General features: G+C 40.0%; 5 protein-coding genes across 11 annotated transcripts in view; 2 read left to right on the top strand and 3 right to left on the bottom strand.

Moving 5' to 3' along the window:
- The first annotated feature begins 32 nt into the window (after nucleotides 1-32).
- LOC106749871 (dehydrodolichyl diphosphate syntase complex subunit NUS1) lies at nucleotides 33-3807 on the top strand. 4 transcript variants are annotated; one of them, XM_014629782.1, is made up of 4 exons: nucleotides 33-358; nucleotides 2462-2584; nucleotides 3270-3519; nucleotides 3640-3807. In XM_014629782.1, exons 1-4 carry the CDS (start codon nucleotides 229-231, stop codon nucleotides 3728-3730), a joined length of 594 nt encoding a protein of 197 aa, XP_014485268.1. In that variant the 5' UTR covers nucleotides 33-228; the 3' UTR covers nucleotides 3731-3807. The 4 variants fall into 4 exon arrangements, with proteins under 4 accessions (XP_014485268.1, XP_014485258.1, XP_014485248.1 ...); XM_014629772.1 differs by lacking the exon at nucleotides 33-358 and adding an exon at nucleotides 365-928 and having other exon boundaries at nucleotides 3312-3519; XM_014629762.1 differs by lacking the exon at nucleotides 33-358 and adding an exon at nucleotides 366-928.
- A 605-nt stretch (nucleotides 3808-4412) lies between these two features.
- On the bottom strand, nucleotides 4413-7888 carry LOC106749822 (brahma-associated protein of 60 kDa). Of its 2 annotated transcripts, none has more exons than XM_014629681.1 (7): nucleotides 7818-7888; nucleotides 7172-7297; nucleotides 6827-7002; nucleotides 6218-6548; nucleotides 5822-6019; nucleotides 5481-5739; nucleotides 4413-5062 (listed from the first exon to the last, which is right to left on the bottom strand). In XM_014629681.1, exons 2-7 carry the CDS (start codon nucleotides 7283-7285, stop codon nucleotides 4656-4658), a joined length of 1485 nt encoding a protein of 494 aa, XP_014485167.1. In that variant the 5' UTR covers nucleotides 7286-7297; nucleotides 7818-7888; the 3' UTR covers nucleotides 4413-4655. The 2 variants fall into 2 exon arrangements, with proteins under 2 accessions (XP_014485167.1, XP_014485161.1); XM_014629675.1 differs by lacking the exon at nucleotides 7818-7888 and adding an exon at nucleotides 7503-7809.
- A 356-nt stretch (nucleotides 7889-8244) lies between these two features.
- LOC106749807 (mediator of RNA polymerase II transcription subunit 25-like) lies at nucleotides 8245-13732 on the top strand. Of its 2 annotated transcripts, none has more exons than XM_014629668.1 (15): nucleotides 8245-8528; nucleotides 8832-8940; nucleotides 9007-9052; nucleotides 9144-9268; nucleotides 9408-9627; nucleotides 9704-10319; nucleotides 10403-10692; nucleotides 10774-10952; nucleotides 11070-11232; nucleotides 11318-11509; nucleotides 11596-11751; nucleotides 11834-12022; nucleotides 12129-12188; nucleotides 12271-12393; nucleotides 12477-13732. In XM_014629668.1, the coding sequence occupies exons 2-15, from the start codon at nucleotides 8846-8848 to the stop codon at nucleotides 12621-12623; spliced, it is 2601 nt and encodes an 866-aa protein (XP_014485154.1). In that variant the 5' UTR covers nucleotides 8245-8528; nucleotides 8832-8845; the 3' UTR covers nucleotides 12624-13732. The 2 variants fall into 2 exon arrangements, with proteins under 2 accessions (XP_014485154.1, XP_014485146.1); XM_014629660.1 differs by having other exon boundaries at nucleotides 8818-8940.
- On the bottom strand, nucleotides 13196-16569 carry LOC106749836 (RING finger and transmembrane domain-containing protein 2-like). 2 transcript variants are annotated; one of them, XM_014629697.1, is made up of 5 exons: nucleotides 16242-16569; nucleotides 15587-15839; nucleotides 14861-15463; nucleotides 14369-14584; nucleotides 13196-14248 (listed from the first exon to the last, which is right to left on the bottom strand). In XM_014629697.1, exons 2-5 carry the CDS (start codon nucleotides 15830-15832, stop codon nucleotides 14015-14017), a joined length of 1299 nt encoding a protein of 432 aa, XP_014485183.1. In that variant the 5' UTR covers nucleotides 15833-15839; nucleotides 16242-16569; the 3' UTR covers nucleotides 13196-14014. The 2 variants fall into 2 exon arrangements, with proteins under 2 accessions (XP_014485183.1, XP_014485176.1); XM_014629690.1 differs by having other exon boundaries at nucleotides 14861-15505; nucleotides 16242-16568.
- Nucleotides 16570-17268: 699 nt separating this feature from the next.
- The window catches only part of LOC106748815 (probable citrate synthase 2, mitochondrial), a 4740-nt gene continuing 58 nt past the window's right edge, over nucleotides 17269-21950 (bottom strand). The window contains exons 2-8 of the mRNA XM_014627692.1: nucleotides 20759-20971; nucleotides 20147-20485; nucleotides 19537-19742; nucleotides 19018-19150; nucleotides 18736-18933; nucleotides 18283-18384; nucleotides 17269-17466 (exon numbers count right to left, since the gene is read on the bottom strand). Coding sequence (XP_014483178.1) covers nucleotides 17269-17466; nucleotides 18283-18384; nucleotides 18736-18933; nucleotides 19018-19150; nucleotides 19537-19742; nucleotides 20147-20485; nucleotides 20759-20971 — 1389 coding nt within the window. The remainder of the gene's footprint in view (nucleotides 17467-18282; nucleotides 18385-18735; nucleotides 18934-19017; nucleotides 19151-19536; nucleotides 19743-20146; nucleotides 20486-20758; nucleotides 20972-21950) is intronic.

The raw sequence follows: 21950 nt of genomic DNA, 5'->3' as shown, positions 1-21950 counted from the left end.
TCAGGGAGCGGAAAATCGCTCGATTTTCAACATTTTACTCTAACACATTTTGAGTCTCTTTCATCAAGTCCGGTTAATCGACGGTTAAATGTATTGAAATCGATCAGTCGTATTTCGCCGTTAAGCAGAATTGACCAATCATGGTTGGAGAATTTGATCAAGAATCTACCCCTGTATCCCGGGATTTCCTGAAAATCCTAGATTTAGAGATAAATCCCCGGATGTATAATGGCACTGACTCAAGTATTTCTCTTTCTTTCTCTTTCTTCGGCCTCGACCACTGTTATACCGACGTGTCACTTCCGCTCGATAACAGGACGACGCGTCGCATCACCGAAGGAGGTCTCCGGTATACGAGGTAAGACCTCCTCGCTCAAGGTCCCCGTTCAGGTGTCGCGCGCGCGCTGAGCCGGCTGAACGCACGTGAGGGAGTCACAGCTGCCGAGCTTCGCGGCGCTCGTCGGCCACTGTTGTAACGCGCGTCGGCGTCGAAAGAGAGAGAAAGAGCGAGAGTGCACGAGCATCCTCGTGACGTTCCACGAGCTACTCTACGGCGTACCTGAACCCTGTGTGTCGTGCACCGTGTTCGCGTTATACGCGAATTATGCTGTATAGAAACGCGATCGCGCGCGCGCCAACAACATTATGTACACGCTATTACGTGCGCTGTTAGTACTCGTGCATCGCCTTTACATCGGGTTTTGTTATGCCTGGGCCGCGCTGCAACGGGTTTACGCGGACCTCTGGTGCGCCGCGAGCTCGACGACGGAGCTCGATACGATCGTACGGACGCTCGCGCGTGCCAAAAAGATGCCAAGACACCTGGTGATCGTGCAGGTGATCGACCAGTCGCTCCTGGACTGTGTGCGTATCATTGGATGGTGTATTACGCTTGACATACCTTACATCAGCTTCTTTGACCGTAATGGTAAAGCGATTTGGTATCTCACTATGTATCTCTATGTATTTGTGTGTGTGTGTGTGTGGTGTGTGATTCTTGCGATATATTGCGTGAAGGAAAAAAAAGAGAGGAAATGTAAGCGTTCGTCACGTTGTGTATGACGTTTACGTGGCCGTTGAAACTCGTTGTACCCACTTGTTTCTCGGAAACATGTGTGACTCATCGCGAAAATCGACCGTAAATTCTTATCCGGTATTTTGCACTTTGGAACTATCGAGATATCGCGCTGTAGATTATATACTATATATAGTTCCACTTCACGCACATGTCATACGTTTTCTTCGAAGATTTACTGTATTATGACGGAAGTATGTTTGTATAAAGTTTTTCATGCATAAATGTGTTTATATATTCACTGTCAGTAATGAGAATCTATAATTCTACAGTTTATGTCATATGTATTTTAAATTCTCAGGTGTGTGTGTGTATGTGTGTGTGAAGCTGGCGTCTCACTTTGTGGGAAGTATTTAAAGTTCCAGCTTGTTTTTTATAGTTCCAGAGTACTCCATAGGCCAAACAGGTAGTTCTATTCATCGCAAAACAAAAGAAATCTGGACAAAGGATTTTCACACACACAATTTTCAATATTAGCAGTGAATATATAAACATAGCCATGGTGTGTGTCTTTCACATCAAATCAAACAGTAATATCTTTTAGGATGGTATTCAGATCTTATATTTGAGACTTTCTTAAGTTTATTTTCAGATATAGCTAATAAAACAAGCCGTACAGCATTTGAAGGTGAATTTAAGACGGTCCTACATATAAGATCCTACTATATATTGGATTAGTAGTATCTCGGTAATGTCATAATATATCACAGTAAAGTCAAATTAGCGAGATTGCGATTGATAATAGAGACAGAATCATATTACATGATGTGTGATAAAATATTCTAGTTCAGAGTAAAATTAGAATTGTCTGTACATCATAAATATTGTATGCGAATACGATGTCGCATTCACATCTTATTTTTCGGTATTACTGTTCATTAACTTTTCGTACAAAGGTTTTTTTTCTGTCTATATGACGCAAAAATGTGGAATACAAATGTAAGTCTACTCATGCATGAACATATTGCATTTAAAGTATATGACAAGTTATTTATGCAAAGCTTGAATGATTTTACAATAACATGTAGGTAACTTTGAGTCAGCGTAATTCAATAGTCTATAACATTTCTCAGTTATTAACCATTTCACAAAGAAAGCGCGATATGTTTTATTATCTGTTGTATATATTGGTTTCATGTTATCACGTGGAAATTATGATTATTTTTATAATTACGATACAACATGCAAATTCCGTGCAATATGAAGTTTTGTTTATATAATTTCTACGATTATAAGTGGGAGAAATCAGTTAATAAGAAGCTAACTTGTAACGTCATCGCAAATGTAAATAACAATAGAAAGTACAAATTTTTCAGTATTTAATATGTTTAACTATATTAAGCTACTCTAAATTCTAAATTTAAGCAATTTATGTTATCTTTACAGGTTTCTTCAAGAGAAATGAAAGCAATCTTAAAGAACAGTTTGCAAAAAAGTGGCCTGATTTAGTAGAATATATTACCTGGAATTCATATACAAAGGCACCTAGTCAAAATGGAATAACTAATGGTACAGTATATATCTTTTTTTCTATTTTCTGAAGACTCGCAATTATTACTAATAGAGAGAGAGAGAGAGAGAGAGAGAGAGAGAGAGAGAGAGAGAGAGAGAGAGAGAGAAACAAGTTTTTAACCAAGTTTACTCGGAATTCCAATTTCATCATTTTCAAGAAACATACGCGCTTTACTGTTAGACGTTAGACATGAATAATGAGGCGATAACAAAAATTGCGTGCACATGTAATGTAGAACACGTCATACGTTGCATAATGTATAGCTAAAATTATAGTAATGTTCAAACATTGATAACTAACGTTGCATTAGCTGTTTTATTTTTTTCCTGTAACCTACTTTAAACCGTCGTCGCCTTTTTATTATATCCGAACAGCACAATGTCCAAAATCGAGACATAAGACGTCATGGAGATGTCTTTAAAACGGCGTCTGCAGTGGGAATTGAAAAAGCAAGATCTGAGCCTTAAGAAATTGATCAATCACAATCGATTATTCTTCTTATATTTGGCCGTGATTGGTCAATCTTCTTAAGGCTCAAGTCTTAAATTCTCATTGTAGACACCGCTTAAAGACGTCTTGTGTCTCGATTTTGGACTTTGTGCTACCCGGAACTGTGAAATCAACGGTGTCGTTGCTATCCCGACGACGATTGTTATCCATATTATGATGCTTAAATTACAGGCAGCAGGTCGAAAATAAATGTATCATTCTTATCCGACGTAGATGGTAAAGGGAAAATAGTAACGTTAACGCAATCATTGGCGAAGGCCGTGTCTACGGGGAAACTTGATCCGGAAGAAATTACGGACCAACTAATCACTGAGAAGTTACAAGTAAAGGGGATGCCCGATCCCGATCTCGCTTTAATATACGGCTACAGTTGTTCCACACATGGTCTCCTACCGTGGCACACAAGAACGACAGAATTTTTGTAAGTTCCGATCGCAACAATAAGAATATGTCAACCTGTACATCCGCGAGCTCCCCACAGTTCGATTCTCATTTCACCCAATTGTAACCGTAATTGGTTTTTTTTTGTTTCTTTTTTCAGAATGCTGCCACTGTACGTTAGAATCACGGTGAAAGATTTCGCGTATGTATTAGAGAGATATAGTAAATGTGTACAACGGTACGGAAAATGATATGTAATTATATCCTTATTTATACAAGAGATATTGCATTTATGATAAGAGAAGAAATAAATTATCATGAAGACTGAGTTTTTCAAATACAATTATTTTATATACTCGAGTGCACGATATATGTAAAAATAAACTGCAGGAAGTCATCAAATACTATCAATCATGTTGCTCAGTTTAGCTTCCGAGTTGCTGCCTCGTGGATTTGTTTCTGCAGTATTTCAGTTCACTTATTCGAGGAGAACTTGAAACTTCTAAGTCTAATCTGAACAATCTGCTTTTGAATTATTCTTTTCCCCCGAAGAAGTGAAACGTTAACGAAATAAATCCACGAAAGATGCGCGGCACCAACCCGGAAGCCAAGTCGAGCATGTCTTCCTCCTCGCGGAAGCCTGACACATCAGTGTTCCCTGTAAAGTCTAACAGAAATTATTACGCAAGATAGACACCGGAAGTCGCGTTACTCTTCTCGTCGATCACGAGTTCTCTCATCGTGTATGATCGAGTAAGATAAACTAATATTTTTTCGGACAAAAATTTCATCGAAATCCGTCATTGTAAGATTCGTCATATAAACCATAGAGGAAAGTTCATTTTCTCGTACTTTTATTTTCACACACACATTATTTCATATATATATATATATAAATATATATAAATATATGCGTAAAATTTACGCATATTTATATATATATATATATATATCCGTAAAATTTACCTTGTACAATAGATAAATGTGATTTTATTCATATTTAGATCAATTTCTAGTACGTATTACAAATAATAATATTACAAATATATGTTTTAAGGGACAAGATGTAATAGCGCTGTGTTCTAAGTAATAGGCTGCGAACACTTACGAATATTTTACATAATTTTACGACAAGGGACCGCCGATACGATTCCGACAGTTTTCTTCTTTTTTTCTTTACGAGTTTCTGATACCCAACGCTTGCTCCAATTCCGCCCGTTTTTGCTGCACTTTCGTGTAGAAGTAACGACAAACCGCTTCCTGCGCCCACGGCTGATAGTAAAATTCGGCCCTTCGTTCCTCCTCCGGATTACCAACGACGTCCGTCATGGTTTTCAAATCTCTGGTCTGGGAAATGATCCACTTGTTGATAAACTGTTGCGGATCCTTGGCGAAACTCAGGAAGAATTCACGGTTCGTCTTCAATTGATTAATCGTCTCGACCGTCTCGTGAATCTTATTGTCGAGACTCTGGATTTCTTGTTGGCTCGCGGTAGACAGCAAGAAGTTGTTCATCTGTGTCTTTAACGTGTCGTCGACTTCCACGTCGATGTCGTAGCACGCAGTTTGCTTTGTTTCTGTGCCTACATAAGTAAAATTTCACATGAGTATCCGTGATTTGGCTTTAGCTGCGATATGATTGCGATATATTGATAATTGATAATTTTATCTTCCAGACGATCGTATTCACTATGGCCCGTATTCCGAATCCACTTATATCGATAAAAGTGCTTCCAAAAGTATCTTAGGAGTTGCCCGATTAGTCGAGAAGTCACGCTTAACAAGACATTTTTATCGATAAGAGGAAGTTCAGAATATAGGTCGATATATATACAGTGTCCCAGATGACACGGACAAAGCTCGTGAGGGCATAAAACGGATTGAGGTGAACAAAAAAGTCTCGTATCGTTTTTTTGCATTTTTCACCCGTGTTGACCTGGGACACCCTGTATATAGGCGTGATATTATTTCCATGAAATAATAGCTTCGCTCTTCACTTACCTTCCACACTTATGACATGATTTATCACGATAGGATCGGGCGGATGCAACAGCGGATTCAGTCGTTGTGGAATCTCGGCGAATTTCATTCGCGGACAAGCGAAAATCTGCTCCAAATATTTATCACAGTTGATAAACTCTCTTTCGTGGCTATCCTGGAGCTTGTGCGTTTTTATATATTGCCAGAGAGCGGATATAATGACGGGCCGTGTCTGCGTGTGCACACCTAATAATCGCGCTAGTCGTGGGTCCAACTTAAACTGCGATAAAATTAATTTCGAAATTAATAACTTGGATTGGATCAACTGGCGATGGTGGGTCTCATGTAAACCAAGAAAATACCTGCAACGGTTGGTAATCAAGGAGCAGAAGTATGGTGCAGCGTACGTTTTTGTCACCGGGTCTTTTAACTTGAAAGCCGTCAGTTTCTTGGGTGGTTAATGTACGATGCCACTCAACCAGATGATTGTCAGGACCATACAAGTCCTTGTCCAACTCTATCACTAAGCTTTTAAAGAAAGACGAGAACTTGCGTTTCACCTGCGTGAATAACGAACAAGGCTATTATTATTTCTTACATATTGTAAGGTAACAATACGTCTTATATGTTTATGAAAGATCACGTTACACACTAAACAATGTGTGGAGTTTTGTTCGTATTTATATGTTGAATTTTTAGAGAATATGAGTTATCACGTTCAACGTGGCAATTATGATTATTACGTTGCGACATTGTACCTTATTGGGATCATTTTTCGTGTCATCCAAAAGACGACCTTCGACTCGAAGTTCCCAGGATGCCACAGATCCTTCTTCCCCTTCGCCGGCTTCCTTGGCCGGATAAAATGTATTCGAGATAAAAATCCGCAATTTTCGCTTTTGTTTCATCGGACGCTTCAAAGCCTCCTGGATATCGAGCCGCTTTCGCATTATGGTCGCGTCCAATTTCCTCTCGAATGCAAGCAGATCCATGTAAGCTTGTGACTCCGGCACTAAATCTCGTACTTTTTGAGGCAGTATTTTGTCCGCCAGTTTCTTCTTCTTCTTCGATGTGGAATGTGAAAAATCACTGTTCCAAAATATTTGAGTTTATTTGGAAACTTGATAGATACGAAAATTATGAATAATTTTGGAATACTTCTTAAATTGAATGTGTCTAAGTGGTTCAGTTGCAAAGATTAGATTTTTATAATAATATTGTATGTGAAAGGTGGTGAAATAATATATAAATCCACAAGGAGAAATTGCACAAATGAATAAGTTGGAAACACATAAACATTCAAAGATATATGTACAGCAAGAAAAGTATAAGAATTTCAAATTTTCTTCAATGCCTATTATACTCACGGTTTTTGCTGTGACATAGGGATACGTTGGTCAGCACTTCTCTTTCCAACTGCGGGTGTAGGCATTGGCCCTTGACGCATGTTTGAGTAAGGTTGGTTCGGTCTCATTATACCTCCAGGACCAGGTCCAGCATTGCCCATTTGAGGTGGTGGTGTAAAGCCAGATCTTTGCTGCATCTATGAAAGAATCATAATTATATTTACCAGAATTTTATATATATATATATATGTATATACACATGTATAATTATATTTATTCATATAATTTGTGCCATATCAACATAATTGCATCATGATCTAAAGATATATATTTTATATGCTAACGATATGTCAGAGTTAGATTTACCGTAAAATTAGGTCCAGAATACTGGCGCAAATTTGGCGGTACAGATGATGGTGGATATCTCTGAGGAGGAGGCCCATTATTTCCTGTATTTGGCACAGGAAATCTTTGTGCCATTTCTTCTTCGGCCTTAAGGAAGAAAAAAGGTGATTAAATACATTTTTCATATAACTCATATTCTCTAAAAATTCAACGTATAAATACGAATAAATAATAAAACCATCAGTAATTTAGCCAAAATTATACAGAAAGTTACTCGTATAATCTCTCTTGTAAATTTAATTTATACAGTTGGAAATATCCAGTAATTACAATAGACGCTCAACACACACACCCAGAGACATAACATAACCTCATCGAGTGGACAAAATATTCACCGTTAACGATACAAATATTCGTTAACATATATATTATTTAATCAAAGTTATATACCGCACACTAATATAAAAGAGACTACAAACGATACGTGAAATTTTGCACAAAATCGCGGAATGTACGTTCGCGCGACACTGGAAATTCACGGTCACTCGAAATTGTCATATTTTGACGAAATATCGCACACAAAAAAAACGCAACGCCAGACACTGTGTATAAAACTCGAAGAGGTTGTATATTTATAAAATATAAGTGCAAAAATGCTCTGGATAACCTTATAACGCTACGAATTCGATTACTGCTCTCTCCGTTTCTCTGATTTATCGCACTTTTGCGACATTAATGAACCGGTTAATGCCCTCTAGCGGTTGCCGTAAACTCGTTGTACGCAATGGGTTTGGGTCTCAGCTAAGTAGACGTTTGAGGCCGATATTCACAGGTTACGGTTCACGATTCATACTTAAACTCATATCGGACTACGTATCGGAGATTGAGATCGAAGTGAAATTTGACCAATCAGTGCAAACTTTACTGATCGTATAAAACGATATCAAGCATAAAACGCCGCTCTCAGGTGCCTCTCTGTATCCACTCAATTCGTGGACGCGACAATGTAAATTTCTTGAACTAGTGGCGGCAAGTTCAGCTAAAAAGAATAGACAGCATGTGTGGAGGCCTTTACCTCACCTCCCCACTCCAGACTACACTATGGGCCAGTTAAGGATGAGAGAAGAACGAGGGACTTGTCTCTTCATCCCCTGTATTTATCGTGCTATCGTATGGCAGCGTGTGTTCCAGATAGTGTATATTCCAGTATTCCGAACGTAAAGTTTACGTATTCGTACGTAACAATATATAATGTGTCTTTTTTGCCAGTTTTCATAAAGAAAAAGAAATTTTCTTGGATTGTACATATTTTATGTCAAATGCTGGGATACACGTGAATTCTTTAGCTGGCCTTTCCGCAAGTTTTATATAACTGAATGTAAGTTTAAAAAAACAACTTATCGCATTTCTTTATCAGTAGTGATGTATTTATTAGGTTATGTTTATTTTCGTTTAGATTATATATAGTCCAGATTGTCCTGAACAAATGTACAAATGTTATTAAATTTAATTTTAATTTATTCAAATGTAGAATATGAAGAAAACAGCAACGATCAGTTGGCTGTGGTAAAAAATAGAATGTAATACATAAAAGAATTTTATAAATTCTTATTAGATGTCATAGATTAGATAATATATAAGATGATATATTAGATTTCTTACTATAGGACAATGGTAATAGGTCCTATCGAAGGGATGCAAGCTGATATTATATTTGTCATTGAGGGAACGGCTGTTAACGGTGCATACCTTAATGACCTTAAAACAAGTTATATTATACCAACATTAGAGTAAGTATTAGATTATATATATATGTTATAAAAAACCTTGTCAATTTATTTTTATATTTCTTACAGGTATTTTAGTCAAGGTGTCATAGAGGATAGAGAATATGTGTCTGAGGTATATTACATTAAGTTTATATTTTCCATAGTATTCACGATATATATAAAAGTTAGATTATATTATGATGTAATTGGAATTTATATAATAGAATGGTGCAACATTATATGGAATAGTTGTTTATCATGCTGCTGATTGCCTGCCAGCGCCTTGCACAGAGACTTTTGGACCTTATTCAAATCCTCATAAGCTATTAATGATGATGGATAAGCTTGAGTAAGTATAATTTATATTTTGTGAATCAAATCCTATATATATATATTTTGTCTATTAATGAGTGCTTTATTAACTGTATTGTATAGTATCAACTATAATATCAAACGTCTTAACTATGTTGCGATATTGTGTTTACTAGAATGGTTGGTGGGAAAGGAGAGTCCTATGCAAATATAGGCGAAGGTCTCGCAACAGGGTTACAGTGTTTCGAAGATTTGCAGTTGAAACGAGAACACAAGACAGCATCTCAGAAACATTGCATCTTAATATGTAATTCACCTCCGTATCAAATTATGATTCAAGAAACTTACGAGTTCGCCGGCCACACTATCGAACAATTGGCTGTCATTTACCAAGAGGTAAGCAACGCAGCTGTAAGCATCACGAGCCCCAAATATTTGAACATACGTTACATGTTTGTATATTATTTTATAGAGGAACATTAATATTTCTATATTATCACCAAGGAAAATCCCAGCATTATATAAGTTGTTCGAGAAAGCCGGTGGTGATTTGCAGTCGTCGCAAACGAAGAATTACGCCAAGGATCCGCGACATTTGGTGCTACTGCGTAACTACAACCTAAAGGAACGTCCTGTCAGCCCTGCGATTGCCGGTAACGTTCACAATACGGCCGCTACCACCATTAGCCAAATCCCTTTGAGCCCGTTACAGAGCAACGATAGCCCGAACACAAACCAAGTGCAGCAAAACATCGCACCGCCGAGCCAACCTGCGCAGGGTCCTCCTTTCAGAAATCAAGCGCCTCAGAACATCGCTTCCGTCAACCATCAAACCGTGACGCCGGCCATGGCGGCTCCGATGGCGAACGTCGCGCGACCGCCTTACAATCCGCAAATAGCCGCCCTGCCGAATTATCATCCGACCGGATTGGGCCCGAGGGCGACGCACACCAGATGGATACGACCTTTCATAACGCCTGCCGCTACCGCACCTACAAATACGCAGAACAGCAGCGCGTTAATAGCGCAACTGACACAGCCGCCCTCGTTAGGGCTCAACGTGGCTACGTTCGGCCAAAGATTAGATGGTGAGAGAATACCGACACCATTCGTGCTGCATATTATTTACTCGTGCGAAAGTGACTCAAAAACGAAATACTCATCTCAACAGGCAATAATGTTGTAATGGCGCCTAATCCGCAACAACAACAGCAACAGCTTACGCAGCAGCAGCAACAACAACAGCTGCGATTAACGATGCAAATACAGCAACAGAACGCTCAGCAAGCCGCAATGTCCATGGCTCAATCGGCTCACAATCAGCCGCAGCTTACGGTATCCTCGATGAGCCAGTCAGTGCCTACGCAAGTGCCGCAAACTGTCGCAGCTCCTCCACAACAAGCGCCGGTCTCAGTTACGTCCTCCGTTACGCAACAACAGATCGCTCCACCTCAGACACAGGTAATTAGAGATTGCATTTGCATATAAGCAAGCTTCTTGGCGTGTGTTAAGAATATTTTTCCGTTACATATGCCATTCCAGGGCAATGTGTCCGCTGGCGCTGCGCAGGGTCAACAGCTCATGTCACGCGAGCGTCAGAACATCTGGCAAGGTATTATAGAATGGCTGGAAAAGGCCAAGAATCCTAACGACACGCAGAAACACACGAGACACGTGCCGTGTCAGGTGTCGACTAATTATAAACCCGGAGAGCCGGAATTGTGAGTCATCGTATTCTAACGATATCAGTTATACATTATTAGTATTACACTTGTCGTATTATGTGTCTCATATAAATTATATCAGTGTTTCTATTTTATTTGATTTTTACTTCTCAGGAAAACGGACACGTGGCCGTCAAAATTGATAATGCAACTGATGCCGAAACAATTAATTGGGAGTATCGGCGGTACCTACATAAAGAATTCCAAGTCCGTTATTTTCCATCCCACGCCATGCGAGGCGTTAGAATCCCTAACAAAAATGATGACCGCCGGATTTGTAAGTGTATTATAAAAAACCCTATGTATATAATAACATAAAATAATAATAATATAACGGAAAAAAATAATTGGAACTTTTTCAGGCTGGTTGCGTCCATTTCTCGACGACTCCGCAAAGTCCACCTTGCGAGATAAAAGTGCTGATACTCTTGTATACAGCCGAGAAGAAATCGTACTTGGGTTTTATACCGAATGATCAGGGTGCTTTTGTGGAACGGCTGCGTAAAGTGATACAACAGCAGAAATCGTCCCATGCTACTCTGAGACAGGCGCAGGTAAGCGCAATGACATAAAAGGCCAAACTAATTTTGCACACAAGTCAAGGAGAAGCGTTTGAGATTAATCGTGTCCATTTTATCAGGCCAATCCTGGACCGGGGAACACGATTCCAACGCCTATGTCTACCACAGGTTCGCAGGGAGGTATTCTTATGTCTCAAACGAACACCACGGCGATGGGCGGTGCCCAGATAACGCAGAGCGTTGTGTCCAGCAGCGTCCCTCAGATGAATATGCAGGTAACGCGCGAACGTGTTTTCTGAATTTCTAAGTAGCGAAGTAATCGGTCTCGGGATGCTAAACGTAACGTTACGCCCGTAGAACAGTGGTATTAGTGGACCACAGACGAACGTCGGTGCCGGAGGTATGATCGCCCAGCAACGGCCTCAGCTCGTTGACGATCTCGAGATCGCCAGGCATCAGAATCTGTTGAAGATTCAACATTTGAGGCAGACGTTGGAGGCCGCTCAACAGCAAGAGGCGGAGTACAAGTCGCAGTTGGAAGTGAATGTAAATATACATGTATTCTTAAATTATGAACGGCACCGATTGTGTCGAGAGAAAGAGAGAGAGAGAGAGAGAGAGTAGGTTTGTAATTGCAATTATCGTTATCCAGACTCAACAAAATCTGGAGGTGGCGCAGCAACAAGAAATGCAGTACAAGCAGCAGCTCGAGGTGAAATTGTCAACTTTAATCAACGATAAATAGCAATAAACGGTAAATTTGTTCTAAACGTCATCTGTTCTTTCTTTTATAGGCGCAACAGGCACAGAGAAGCCTCGGTTCGGCCGCTAATATGCCTAACCAACAGGCGAACGCTCAAAGACTGATGCGTCCCGTTCCCACCAACAATATTGGCCTCAGACATTTATTGCAACAGGTGATGAGCTCAGCTTTGACTTACATCATTCCCCGTAATGTGCGTGCGAAGTGCACACGGCAATTAATATTTCCTCGTTGCAGCCACAACCTCAGTATAGGCAACAGGTGTTCGGGATGCAGCAGCAAATGGTCGGTCCAAGGGGACAGATGGCAACGAGGCCAATGGCACCGACTAATGCGCAGAATCAACAGTTCGAGGATGTGCCAAATTATAACTTCATGAGTTAAGGTTTGCTGGTAAATGTTTTGTTTGTTTTTTATTGTACCGTTTTTCACTTTCGAATAGAAAATGGCGTGAAAATTTATCTACGCGACTCAAGACGCCGATTCTCGGCCTATGGGGGAGAATTTCTATTTTATCTGAAAATCAGTTTGTATGTGTGTGCGTGTGTGTGTGTTGGATCCAAATTGGATTTCCTATCGCTTGTTGAGATTTCTTAAAAATTATGTCGTGTAGGAAGACGCGATACAAGTCTTGTGTGTTGTGTGTTTTTTTATCATTTTAAAATATAAGTTTCGAGCGACTCGAGTGAAATCCGGAATCCAACTGAGACGTGACGTATATATAGTATCTTGACACACTGTTTTCAATAGTGTCCTGTTGTTTACACGCAGTTTGCGCAACATATCGTTATATCAACGTAATCATGTTGAACTCGAAATGTGAGAAGCACATTTAAATAGCAACATTGTACATAGCAAAATACTTGTATACAAAACTTGCAGAGGTGTTAAGAAAGCTCTATGAGTTATCGTACACAGTGTGGATGCAGCATGTGAAAAACTGTGTACCAAGCTTGTAACATTGCGACTGTAACTTTTATTTATTAATTCTTACTTTGTACATTAACAAAGCACAGAGGCGAGAATTGTTATCTAATCTTACACGCTATTTTATACCCTAAGGAAGACACAAATCGTGTAAAGCAATCAAAGTGAAATTCCTACAGTATACCTTTTCTCTGTAATAGCTATATACATTACATAGTAATTTGGAAAAGTGAATGTGAAAGGACGGTTCCGGATATCAATTTATCCGAAAGAGTTTGTATATATCTTACATATCTATAAATTCAAAATTTACACAGATATAATTTTGATAAGTTCAGACTTGAACATGGATAAATAATACAAATGAAATTGACAATATTTGAGAAATGTTCTCGATTGGCAAATTTGAAAATGACATTGACATGAGAGAGACCTTTTTTTGCATACTTAACACAATTACGAATCAATGATCGAACTTATCAGAATAGTACCTGTTTTAATTTCTATCATAAAGAAATATTTCACTATTCTTGCTCTAATATATATATATAATTATTTTTCCATTTAATTGCAACATTTATACGATTCTTACACACATGCCCACCACTATTATACAATGTTCTGCATACATTCGAATATTCCTAGACCTTGGAATCAAGCTCTTCCTTTTCTCTCGGTATAACTAATTTGACATCAGTAGTTGGATTTCGTTAAAATATACAAAATCCTGTCGATCGTAATCGACGACAGAACGTGGAGAGCGCTCGTTAACGGGAACTCTTAATTTTTTTTACATATAATAGTAGAAATAAAAAGACTGTACAAAAGGAGGTGTCCGCCAAGACGAGTTAATACATTTGGATGAACTGTGTCGTATGGCCGTCCCGATAAATCGGGTCGTCCGTGATAGACGAACGGCACAGCGGACACGATCGTTCCCTGTCGAGCCACGTCGAGATACACATCTCGCAGAATATATGTTTACAATGGAGCCTGACCGGTGTGGAATATTTCTCGTGGCAGATAGCGCATATACCGCCGGATGCAATCAGCTGTTCTTTCGACGGTGACACTCCCAAGTTCTACGAAAAAGATTCAACATTTATACAACATTTATACAACACACGTTATAGATAACATTGCGATAACGTCACAAATCTCCGAAATACAATTGTATAGTTTTGACAAAGTATTCGATGTACCACGTTCTGGAAAAGTTTCCACACAGCGTTGCGAAACAGCTTGAGACGCGGTAGCAAGTCGTTCCCTTTGCTAAAGGTATAAGTTAGGGAGAAAAGGATCCCCACGATTTTCTCCGGACCCTGGTACGTCTCGAACAAATAGTACAGCCAGGGTTGGATGGGCGCAACGCTCCGATAAAGCTGCGACGTTGCTTCCATCAGAAGATAATACTTCCCCTGGAAATTTTTACATGTTTATATTTTTAATTATATTTTTAAATCTTACGTATTTTGTTTTTCTCCTGACCCCAGGGACACGTTTTGTCCGAAACGTTCTGCCGCTTAAGGGGTTAATCACACATCTATTGTGAGCAAATCAAGAGGTGAATTTTATAATAATAAGAATAATAAATTCGATGGAAACATAATATTAAATAATTATAATGCATTGAACAATAGTAACAATAGTAACAGTAACATTGAAGAATTAAGAAGAGGAGTTTCAACACTTACTCGGTTTTGGAATGCCAGTAGTCGAACAGGTAGACAAGTCAGGAGTACTTTGCACACGATGGTTATAAGTTTGAGGAAGAAATCCATCACTATGACGTAACACAGCAAATCCCATATCGTGAGCGGTTGAGCGTAGGGAGCGAGCGTGTGTAACTCGAGTGTATAAGCGACGAACACGATGCAGGCGGTGATGTAACACAGGATTAGCAGTAGTAACCAGCGGCTCCGGTTGTTCTGTTTGGCGATCTCGCGCTTGAGATTGTCGTTGGCGAACACGAACGTGATAAGTAGTACGACGGCCATCAGTATCCCGGTTTTGTGATCGTACAAAATCTTTGTGAGAAGAATGAAGAGGAAAGGGATGTACTGCTGCATCAGTTTCACCATCGCGCGGCTCTCCGGGCTCAACTGATCGTTGTTGTTGTCAATGCCATTTTCTATGGTGTTGTTATTGTTATTTTGCCCCTCCGCGACCATATTTGCGGTCTCGTGCACATGATGCTCGCGAACGGACTCGTTTCGAGAAGCTGTACTGCCCGGTGGATGCTCTTCCAAATTGATTACATAGCTATGACTTTGCAACGGGGCCGGTCGAACTTGATACTGTAATCCGTGCATCAAGAGTGACGTGAACGATATGCTAGGCTGTTGTAGGAGGAAGAAGCGTTAGAGAGCGGAATATTGCTGCTTTCCTTGTTAGTAAGATTAATCTGATACTGTACGTACTGTCGCATGTTGTATGAGAGGACGTATTGTAGATGATATGTTATCCGCCAATATTCGAGAATGTTCTGCAGTCCTTGCGCCGAATTCAAATGCTGCCCTAGGATTTACATAAATGTGCGGCAATGCGGAGCGTTCGTTATTTTGGGTCGTTTGATCCTGTCTGCTCTCAGCTGTGTCCGACATATGCGGCATAGTTGGATCACAGTTGGCTCCTGCTGTTCCTTCCATCGGCCTGTTGTCAGCCATATTTTATCTACAAAACATTTTTTCATATATAGCTTTAACGTGCGTGATGGAACTTTGCATACGTATTGCGCAGTATTACATTCATAAAATATTTGGATGATAAGGATATTAGCAGAATATTTTTATATAAGCTATGTGTTACTCGTAGATCGGTGGATACGCCGCAATTTTGCGTATTATAAAACGATGTCATTATTTCATTATTAGCTACCGGATTGAATTTTCTACGATTTAAGCGTTACTTTATGTTATATTATTGTATTACCTATCGATACACCTTCCGGAATAACGGATAATACTTATCATATGTTACAATGGGAAATTTCAAAGATAAGGCGGAGAATTAAATGGCAGCTGATATATACTGATTAATTATTAACGTGATTCTGAGGACACTCTGAAAGTTTACCGTGTAATATAACCACACTGCGACTCCGCTATGATCGTCGAGAGTTTCTCATCGCTTCACTTCGCGATACTGTGGTCAAGGAATTCAACAGTTACACGTTTCGTCACGCAATACGTGTTTATCGTAGTAAATGCTTATCAATGACTACTGAATTTGCATTTATCATAATTTTGACGTAAGAACACACATGATGTCACGCCATTTTCTTTCGCAATTATCTGGACTACGTCGATTGGAGTTTGATCCAGTGTGGGGAATTCCTGGACGATTTTATCCCATCGGTCTCTTGTGTATATGCATTAAAGGTGCCTTTTCACGCTGACGCTCGACGCTCATTTTTTGCGTCAAAACAAGTCACGCGATCGAAGTTGCCGATAGCAAAAAATACATGATAATAATAATATTATTATTATAATAATGTTAGATTTGAAATATAGCATCATTCCTGCATAATTTCTCTTCTGAGAAATATGTCATTCTGGAGTAAATATTATAACGTGATCAAAAGGCTGTGCAGAATAAATGATAGAACATAATAAGCATCGTAAAACATTAGAATATTCACATTGACATTATCGCATTACATTTAAAATGCCATGCAATTGTCGTGCGAGTTTCGAGGGCAAATAAGAGAGAAGTAACAAAATGACAAATGAGGCGTGTAAGTAAGCGAGTGCAGTTTAAACGAACAGATTTATCGACACTGCAACCGACAGATCTGTTTTACCTAGAAAATAAGGAAACTTACGCCAGATGTCGACACGTGTCAAAAAGTGGCGCCCTGTGCGATGATTGCGCCTGCGCTCTCTCGAACGTGTCCGTTACTTGACGAGCGGCTCACTCGCGTTTGAGTTCTGTGTGATTATCTTGCTAAAGTTAACATACAATTTATTATCGTTGTTAAAACGTAGTTACTCTGCACACTAACAATTAACTGCTCGAGTATGAGACAGCGGGGCAACATTCAAGCGTAAGATACAATATCAATAGTCGAGGAATGAGCGACGAAGATCGGTAAGTTGAAGATTTACTTTTGCGTTCTGCGTTTTTGCCTCCTTCTTCCGTTATCCTGAATCTTCTCTATGTAGCTGTGAGTGCATCTCGACATCGGATGCTCGACGGGCGCATTTACGGCTTTCGACCAGATAATCGAGGCGACCGCTCCCAAGGTTCGCGCCATGTAAAGTATCGTCTGATTGAACCTCATATCTTTCAATCCTAAGGACTGAGGGTGAGTCGTTATGACTACTTATACAACATAAAAGAAACGTCCCAAAGACGTCCAGAGGATGTCTTATGTTCTAAGGACGTTCCCAGGACGTCCCTCGGATAAAGTGTACCGTATGAGTAAGGTGACCAAATGTCCCGATTTTTGCGGAACATTGCGATTTTCGTCTCTCATTAGAGGCGTCCTGATAGAACTTGTTTCAAGAATTTTATTAGTCTTTTATGTATATGATTATTAAACTAATATTAAACTAATGATTATTTATATTAAAATACAATAGAAAATTATGTTCAATTGATTGTTTGATTGTTGACATAATAATAAATAAACGTTTTACACGGAGAAAATATTGTAATAAAAATTACTGCAGAAGTTTGTAATAATAATAAGAAATATACTGGAATTATTATCGAAATTATTTTGTGTGTTGTAATTTTTAATGATGTATATCATGTATGTATATATCACTAAAGATTACAACACATGGCTTCGACAATATTTCCGATATATTCTAGCATTAGAAACTCTTATAATAATTTTTATTACAATATTTTCTCCACGTATTTATCTACGTTTATTTCATTTATTCATTTTTATTAAAAGTCCCGGTTTTTTGGTTGAATCCTGGTTTTTTAAAGTCGATATCCCGTAATTGGCTAATCAAGAGTTGACCATATTAATCATGACGTATTTTGATTAATTTCTATTAAGATGGAAATTTGTCTGAGAAAACACCGCGTCCGTACGTAATTTTACGTTTCTATGTTAATTTTCGTCAGAAAAATACTAAAGATGTTGAAACGTTAAATTTACCCGGAAAATAGGCGCAGCTATGGCACTTTGTTCCGGGCAAATGTCTTTTCCGTTTGGCCTCTTCATCTTCGATCTCAGTATTTGTGTGATATCCTGTGAAAACTGCGAAGATTTTCGATTTTATCATTTTTAAGCCTCACAGAAATAAGTATTCTACAGTTTTAAAGGCTCGGAAAGCCCTGGTTTTATTCTCAATTTTTTCACGGGGTTTTCGGTTTTTTTTACCCCCAAAAGTAGAAAAATTCGTGTAGAATTATCTTCTTTACGAAAAAAAGTAAATATAGCAGGTGTTTTAACCGAACACACGTGAATTTTTCTAAATGAATGTCTCTATCTTTGGAAAGGAAATCGAGAAAATCCGTGAAAAAAGAAATCCGTGAAAAAATGAAAAAAAAAACGTTTTTTTTTTTATTATAGATATTTCTCCCGATCGAAAAGTGCGCGCAAGCGTACTTTTATTTCGGGATTATCCGGCAAATATTGTTTGGCGTAATTCAACAGAACCGTGTAACGCGGGTCGCAACACTCCGCTTCTTTGTGTCCTATTAATTTGTCTTTGCCGCATAGACTCAGCACGCGATCTATCAAGGAATACTCCGTCCACGTACTTTGGCCGAGCCCGTTTCGGATTTTCGTCTGCAATTCTTCCCACTGTAATTTGTAATGGAGAGAACATTGCGAGTGAGAGAAAGAGTCAATCTTTTCCTTTGATTTCTAAGGACCTTTAATGTCGACCTGTAGCATCGTGCCGCTCGTGGGCTCGTCGGTGTATGCCAAAGCGCTGCTAGCTAACACCTCGTTTATATCGAGATCGGTCGATCCCAGAATTTGCGTAACGTGTGCGGCGGGAGCTCCGCCGTCGTCGTCGCTAATAAAATTTTTATTCGATTTTTATTCTTTGCTTTATCTGTTAAATTAAACGATATACATACATTCCGTGATTGCTACACCGAGAGACAAAATATCCAAAAAATATAAAATATTTATTCGATAGTACTAATAATATATTTACTTATACACTAAAAGAAAAACATATTACATTCAAGTGATATTTACTCGATCCAAGTAAAACATTTGCTGAGGAGTATCGGAGTAATTATTTACTTGAATGTAACACTTTTTTCATTCATTGTACTGACAGATATGTTTTTATACTGAGAAAGGTTTTTTTTTTCAAATGAGAAAACTTATATATATTTTATGCCAGAAATTTATAATATTTGAACGAATTCGCAAATCCGTGATTGAACTTACGCGTTTAAAGTGACATACAGTCTGAGAAAATCAACGATTGACGATTTTCGGCGGTCGAAGTTTTCTGTCACGTTAGTCAGGCACTCCGACAGGAATTGCACCCAATCACCGTCGCTGCTCACCTTCGTCGATATTTGTCCCTTCGCAACCAGACCGATGATCGCTGGTAACATCGCTAGGAACTCCATACTGTCTTCATACTCATACTCGAAACGAAGTAGTACGCAATGCATTAATTAGCACATCATTAGGTAGAAATTCCTCCATAAGAAAAAAAGAGTTCTATACGAATGAAATATTTTTACTTGCTCCATGTTGGTCTTAATTTTGGAGCGACGTTACGAGGGATACGACAAAACGAAAATTTTGACATTTTTGTAAATTGTAAATTTCGTTACTTGCATTATCTCTCCCATTTTATTTCACCGCTTTGTTTCAGCGGTTCTAATTATGTATTTTCTACTTTCCGACAACGTCTCTTATATATTTTCCCAATCAAACTGTTTTCACATACGTTACATTTTGTAACGTCCTGCAAATCTCGAAGAAGAATGTCGCGCGAGTTTTCGCGCGATCGTCCGGGTTTAAGTAGTATCCAAGCTTTAGCTACCTCCCAGTAAGTGTGCGGCATAGCGCCGTGTCTCTTGGCCTCCTTCGCGCACTTGCTGACGTCGAGGATCGTGAGTGCGACCGACAACCTGCCCAGGGGTGTGACGCTCTCGGGCAGAGAACGCAGAACGGAAAGCGCGGTCTCACCTCGCGATCCTGACCACTGCTCGGCGCGTTTTTGACGCCGCGACGTCCAGTCGGCGATCAGCGAAGCCGTCTGCCGATGTGTCGGAACGTCACCGGTCAGAAGCAGCCAGAAGATAGCTTCGGCGCTCGGCAAGCCTCCTCGGCGAGGCAGCAGAGTGATCACCTCCGGTATCGTCAGTCCACGGTACACGACCTGTCGAATTCGCGGGTGAAGCCTGGCGACGTCATAAATACTCGAGGAGAGATTTTGCGACTCGCCACTGAGAAACCACAGCCTAATTATTACATTTGCGAATAACAGTACGGAATTAACTAGAATTGTCGATTCAGATCCAGGATGCGATTTTTCTCGTCGACCGGTGTTATTAAAAAGTGAATATAGCGGTTGAACTCCGCGTGACCGTTTCCACAAAGGAGGATGGTCGACGCGACGATAAATTCAGAGCGCATCCCGCGCGATTATTACGCCGTGCTTGGGATCGATTTCCGAGGTTTCCCTGACGATAGTTTTCACGCCGCTTAATCCGCCGTACAGGTCGTCGACCGTGATATGACTGATGATACTCGGGCCACGGTGACGTCGGAAATTTCTCAGCAGGTCGTGATACAAGGGGATCTTCTCGCCGAGGGCTTCCTTCAGGTTCTCGCTCGTGCTGGGCTCTCCCCGCGTTTTGCTTGTCTTGGAACGACAGAGTTCATACGTTTCATCATCGCGTTGCGTCACGAGAACGCATTTATCTCGGATACTGTATTTCACGCGAACGAAGCGGAACGTTCAAGCGGCGTTCAGCGCGACTGCCGCCGAGCGTTTTTGTCGCGCGAATTCGCGAAGTCGCGCAGCCTCGTATGTACACACATCGATAAATCAATCCGAACCGTTAGTACGCGCCGTTCTCCCGTTCTGAAGTTAGCCTTTCCATTGGCGCGTGTGATGCAATTCGTCCTCCCGTCACGCAGAGCGGTTAGCTGAACTCTTTGACACCGGAATCCCCTCGACAGGTGAAACATCTTTCGCAACAATCGTTATTTTCGCGATAACGCGCGTCAGGAGGATGGACGGGAAGTGAGGCACGCGGCAACCTGCCTGGTGGAGATTCTTCCTTCGAGATCCACCGGGCGGAATCGGAAATGGAAAATTTTCACGTTTCTTTAGGCCGCATCTTGAAGTTTACAATTTAATGAGATAGCAGAAGCATCGAGCGTCCTCGACTTTGCTGTTCTTCTTTTCTTCTTTCTTTTTTCTTTCTTTTTCTTTTAGTTTCGTACTTCAAGCGGTTCTCGCCTCTTCAACCACGCTCGCGTCATAGAAGTTCTGCGGAAATATGAATAATGCACGGAGGAAAAGGATTGGACAAATCAACAATGAATTGAACGAATCCGATGCCTCGTCGGTTTTTATTGCGAAGGTCGTGCATGTGTGTGCATACAAAATAAGAGATCACATGTCGTTGGTAGCGGTTGCACGTGTAATGCCGCTACTGCACTCCGTACTAGTTTTCTTGTACTTCGTACCGTTCGTATTACGTATCACACACCGACATCGCGGATCGGTCGGCTCGGAGAGTTACAGCTCGAGAAAGAATCGCCATCTCTTCCCGATGCTCAACGGTGCCTCAAACTTTCTTTCAATCCTTCTACTCCTCTCCCCCCCCCCCCCC

The sequence above is a fragment of the Dinoponera quadriceps genome, unplaced genomic scaffold, assembly GCF_001313825.1.
Source record: "Dinoponera quadriceps isolate SergipeBrazil2010 unplaced genomic scaffold, ASM131382v1 scaffold37, whole genome shotgun sequence".
Taxonomy (NCBI): Eukaryota; Metazoa; Arthropoda; class Insecta; order Hymenoptera; family Formicidae; genus Dinoponera; species Dinoponera quadriceps.
The sequence above is the reverse complement of the archived record's forward strand: the minus strand, read 5'-3'. Positions and strand labels throughout refer to the sequence as shown.

Coding starts and splice junctions, on each gene's coding strand:
- LOC106749871 (XM_014629762.1), top strand. CDS start 646: ATGTACACGCTATTACGTGCGCTGTTAGTACTCGTGCATCGCCTTTAC. Junction 929..2,461: donor CAGCTTCTTTGACCGTAATG/GTAAAGCGATTT, acceptor TTATCTTTACAG/GTTTCTTCAAGAGAAATGAA. Junction 2,585..3,269: donor TCAAAATGGAATAACTAATG/GTACAGTATATA, acceptor CTTAAATTACAG/GCAGCAGGTCGAAAATAAAT.
- LOC106749822 (XM_014629675.1), bottom strand. Junction 6,549..6,826: donor CCTATGTCACAGCAAAAACC/GTGAGTATAATA, acceptor ATTTTGGAACAG/TGATTTTTCACATTCCACAT. Junction 6,020..6,217: donor CGAAAAATGATCCCAATAAG/GTACAATGTCGC, acceptor TTATTCACGCAG/GTGAAACGCAAGTTCTCGTC.
- LOC106749807 (XM_014629660.1), top strand. Junction 10,320..10,402: donor GTTCGGCCAAAGATTAGATG/GTGAGAGAATAC, acceptor TCATCTCAACAG/GCAATAATGTTGTAATGGCG. Junction 10,693..10,773: donor TCGCTCCACCTCAGACACAG/GTAATTAGAGAT, acceptor ATGCCATTCCAG/GGCAATGTGTCCGCTGGCGC.
- LOC106749836 (XM_014629690.1), bottom strand. CDS start 15,832: ATGGCTGACAACAGGCCGATGGAAGGAACAGCAGGAGCCAACTGTGAT. Junction 15,506..15,586: donor CTCTCATACAACATGCGACA/GTACGTACAGTA, acceptor CTCCTACAACAG/CCTAGCATATCGTTCACGTC. Junction 14,585..14,860: donor TACTGGCATTCCAAAACCGA/GTAAGTGTTGAA, acceptor AAAAATTTCCAG/GGGAAGTATTATCTTCTGAT.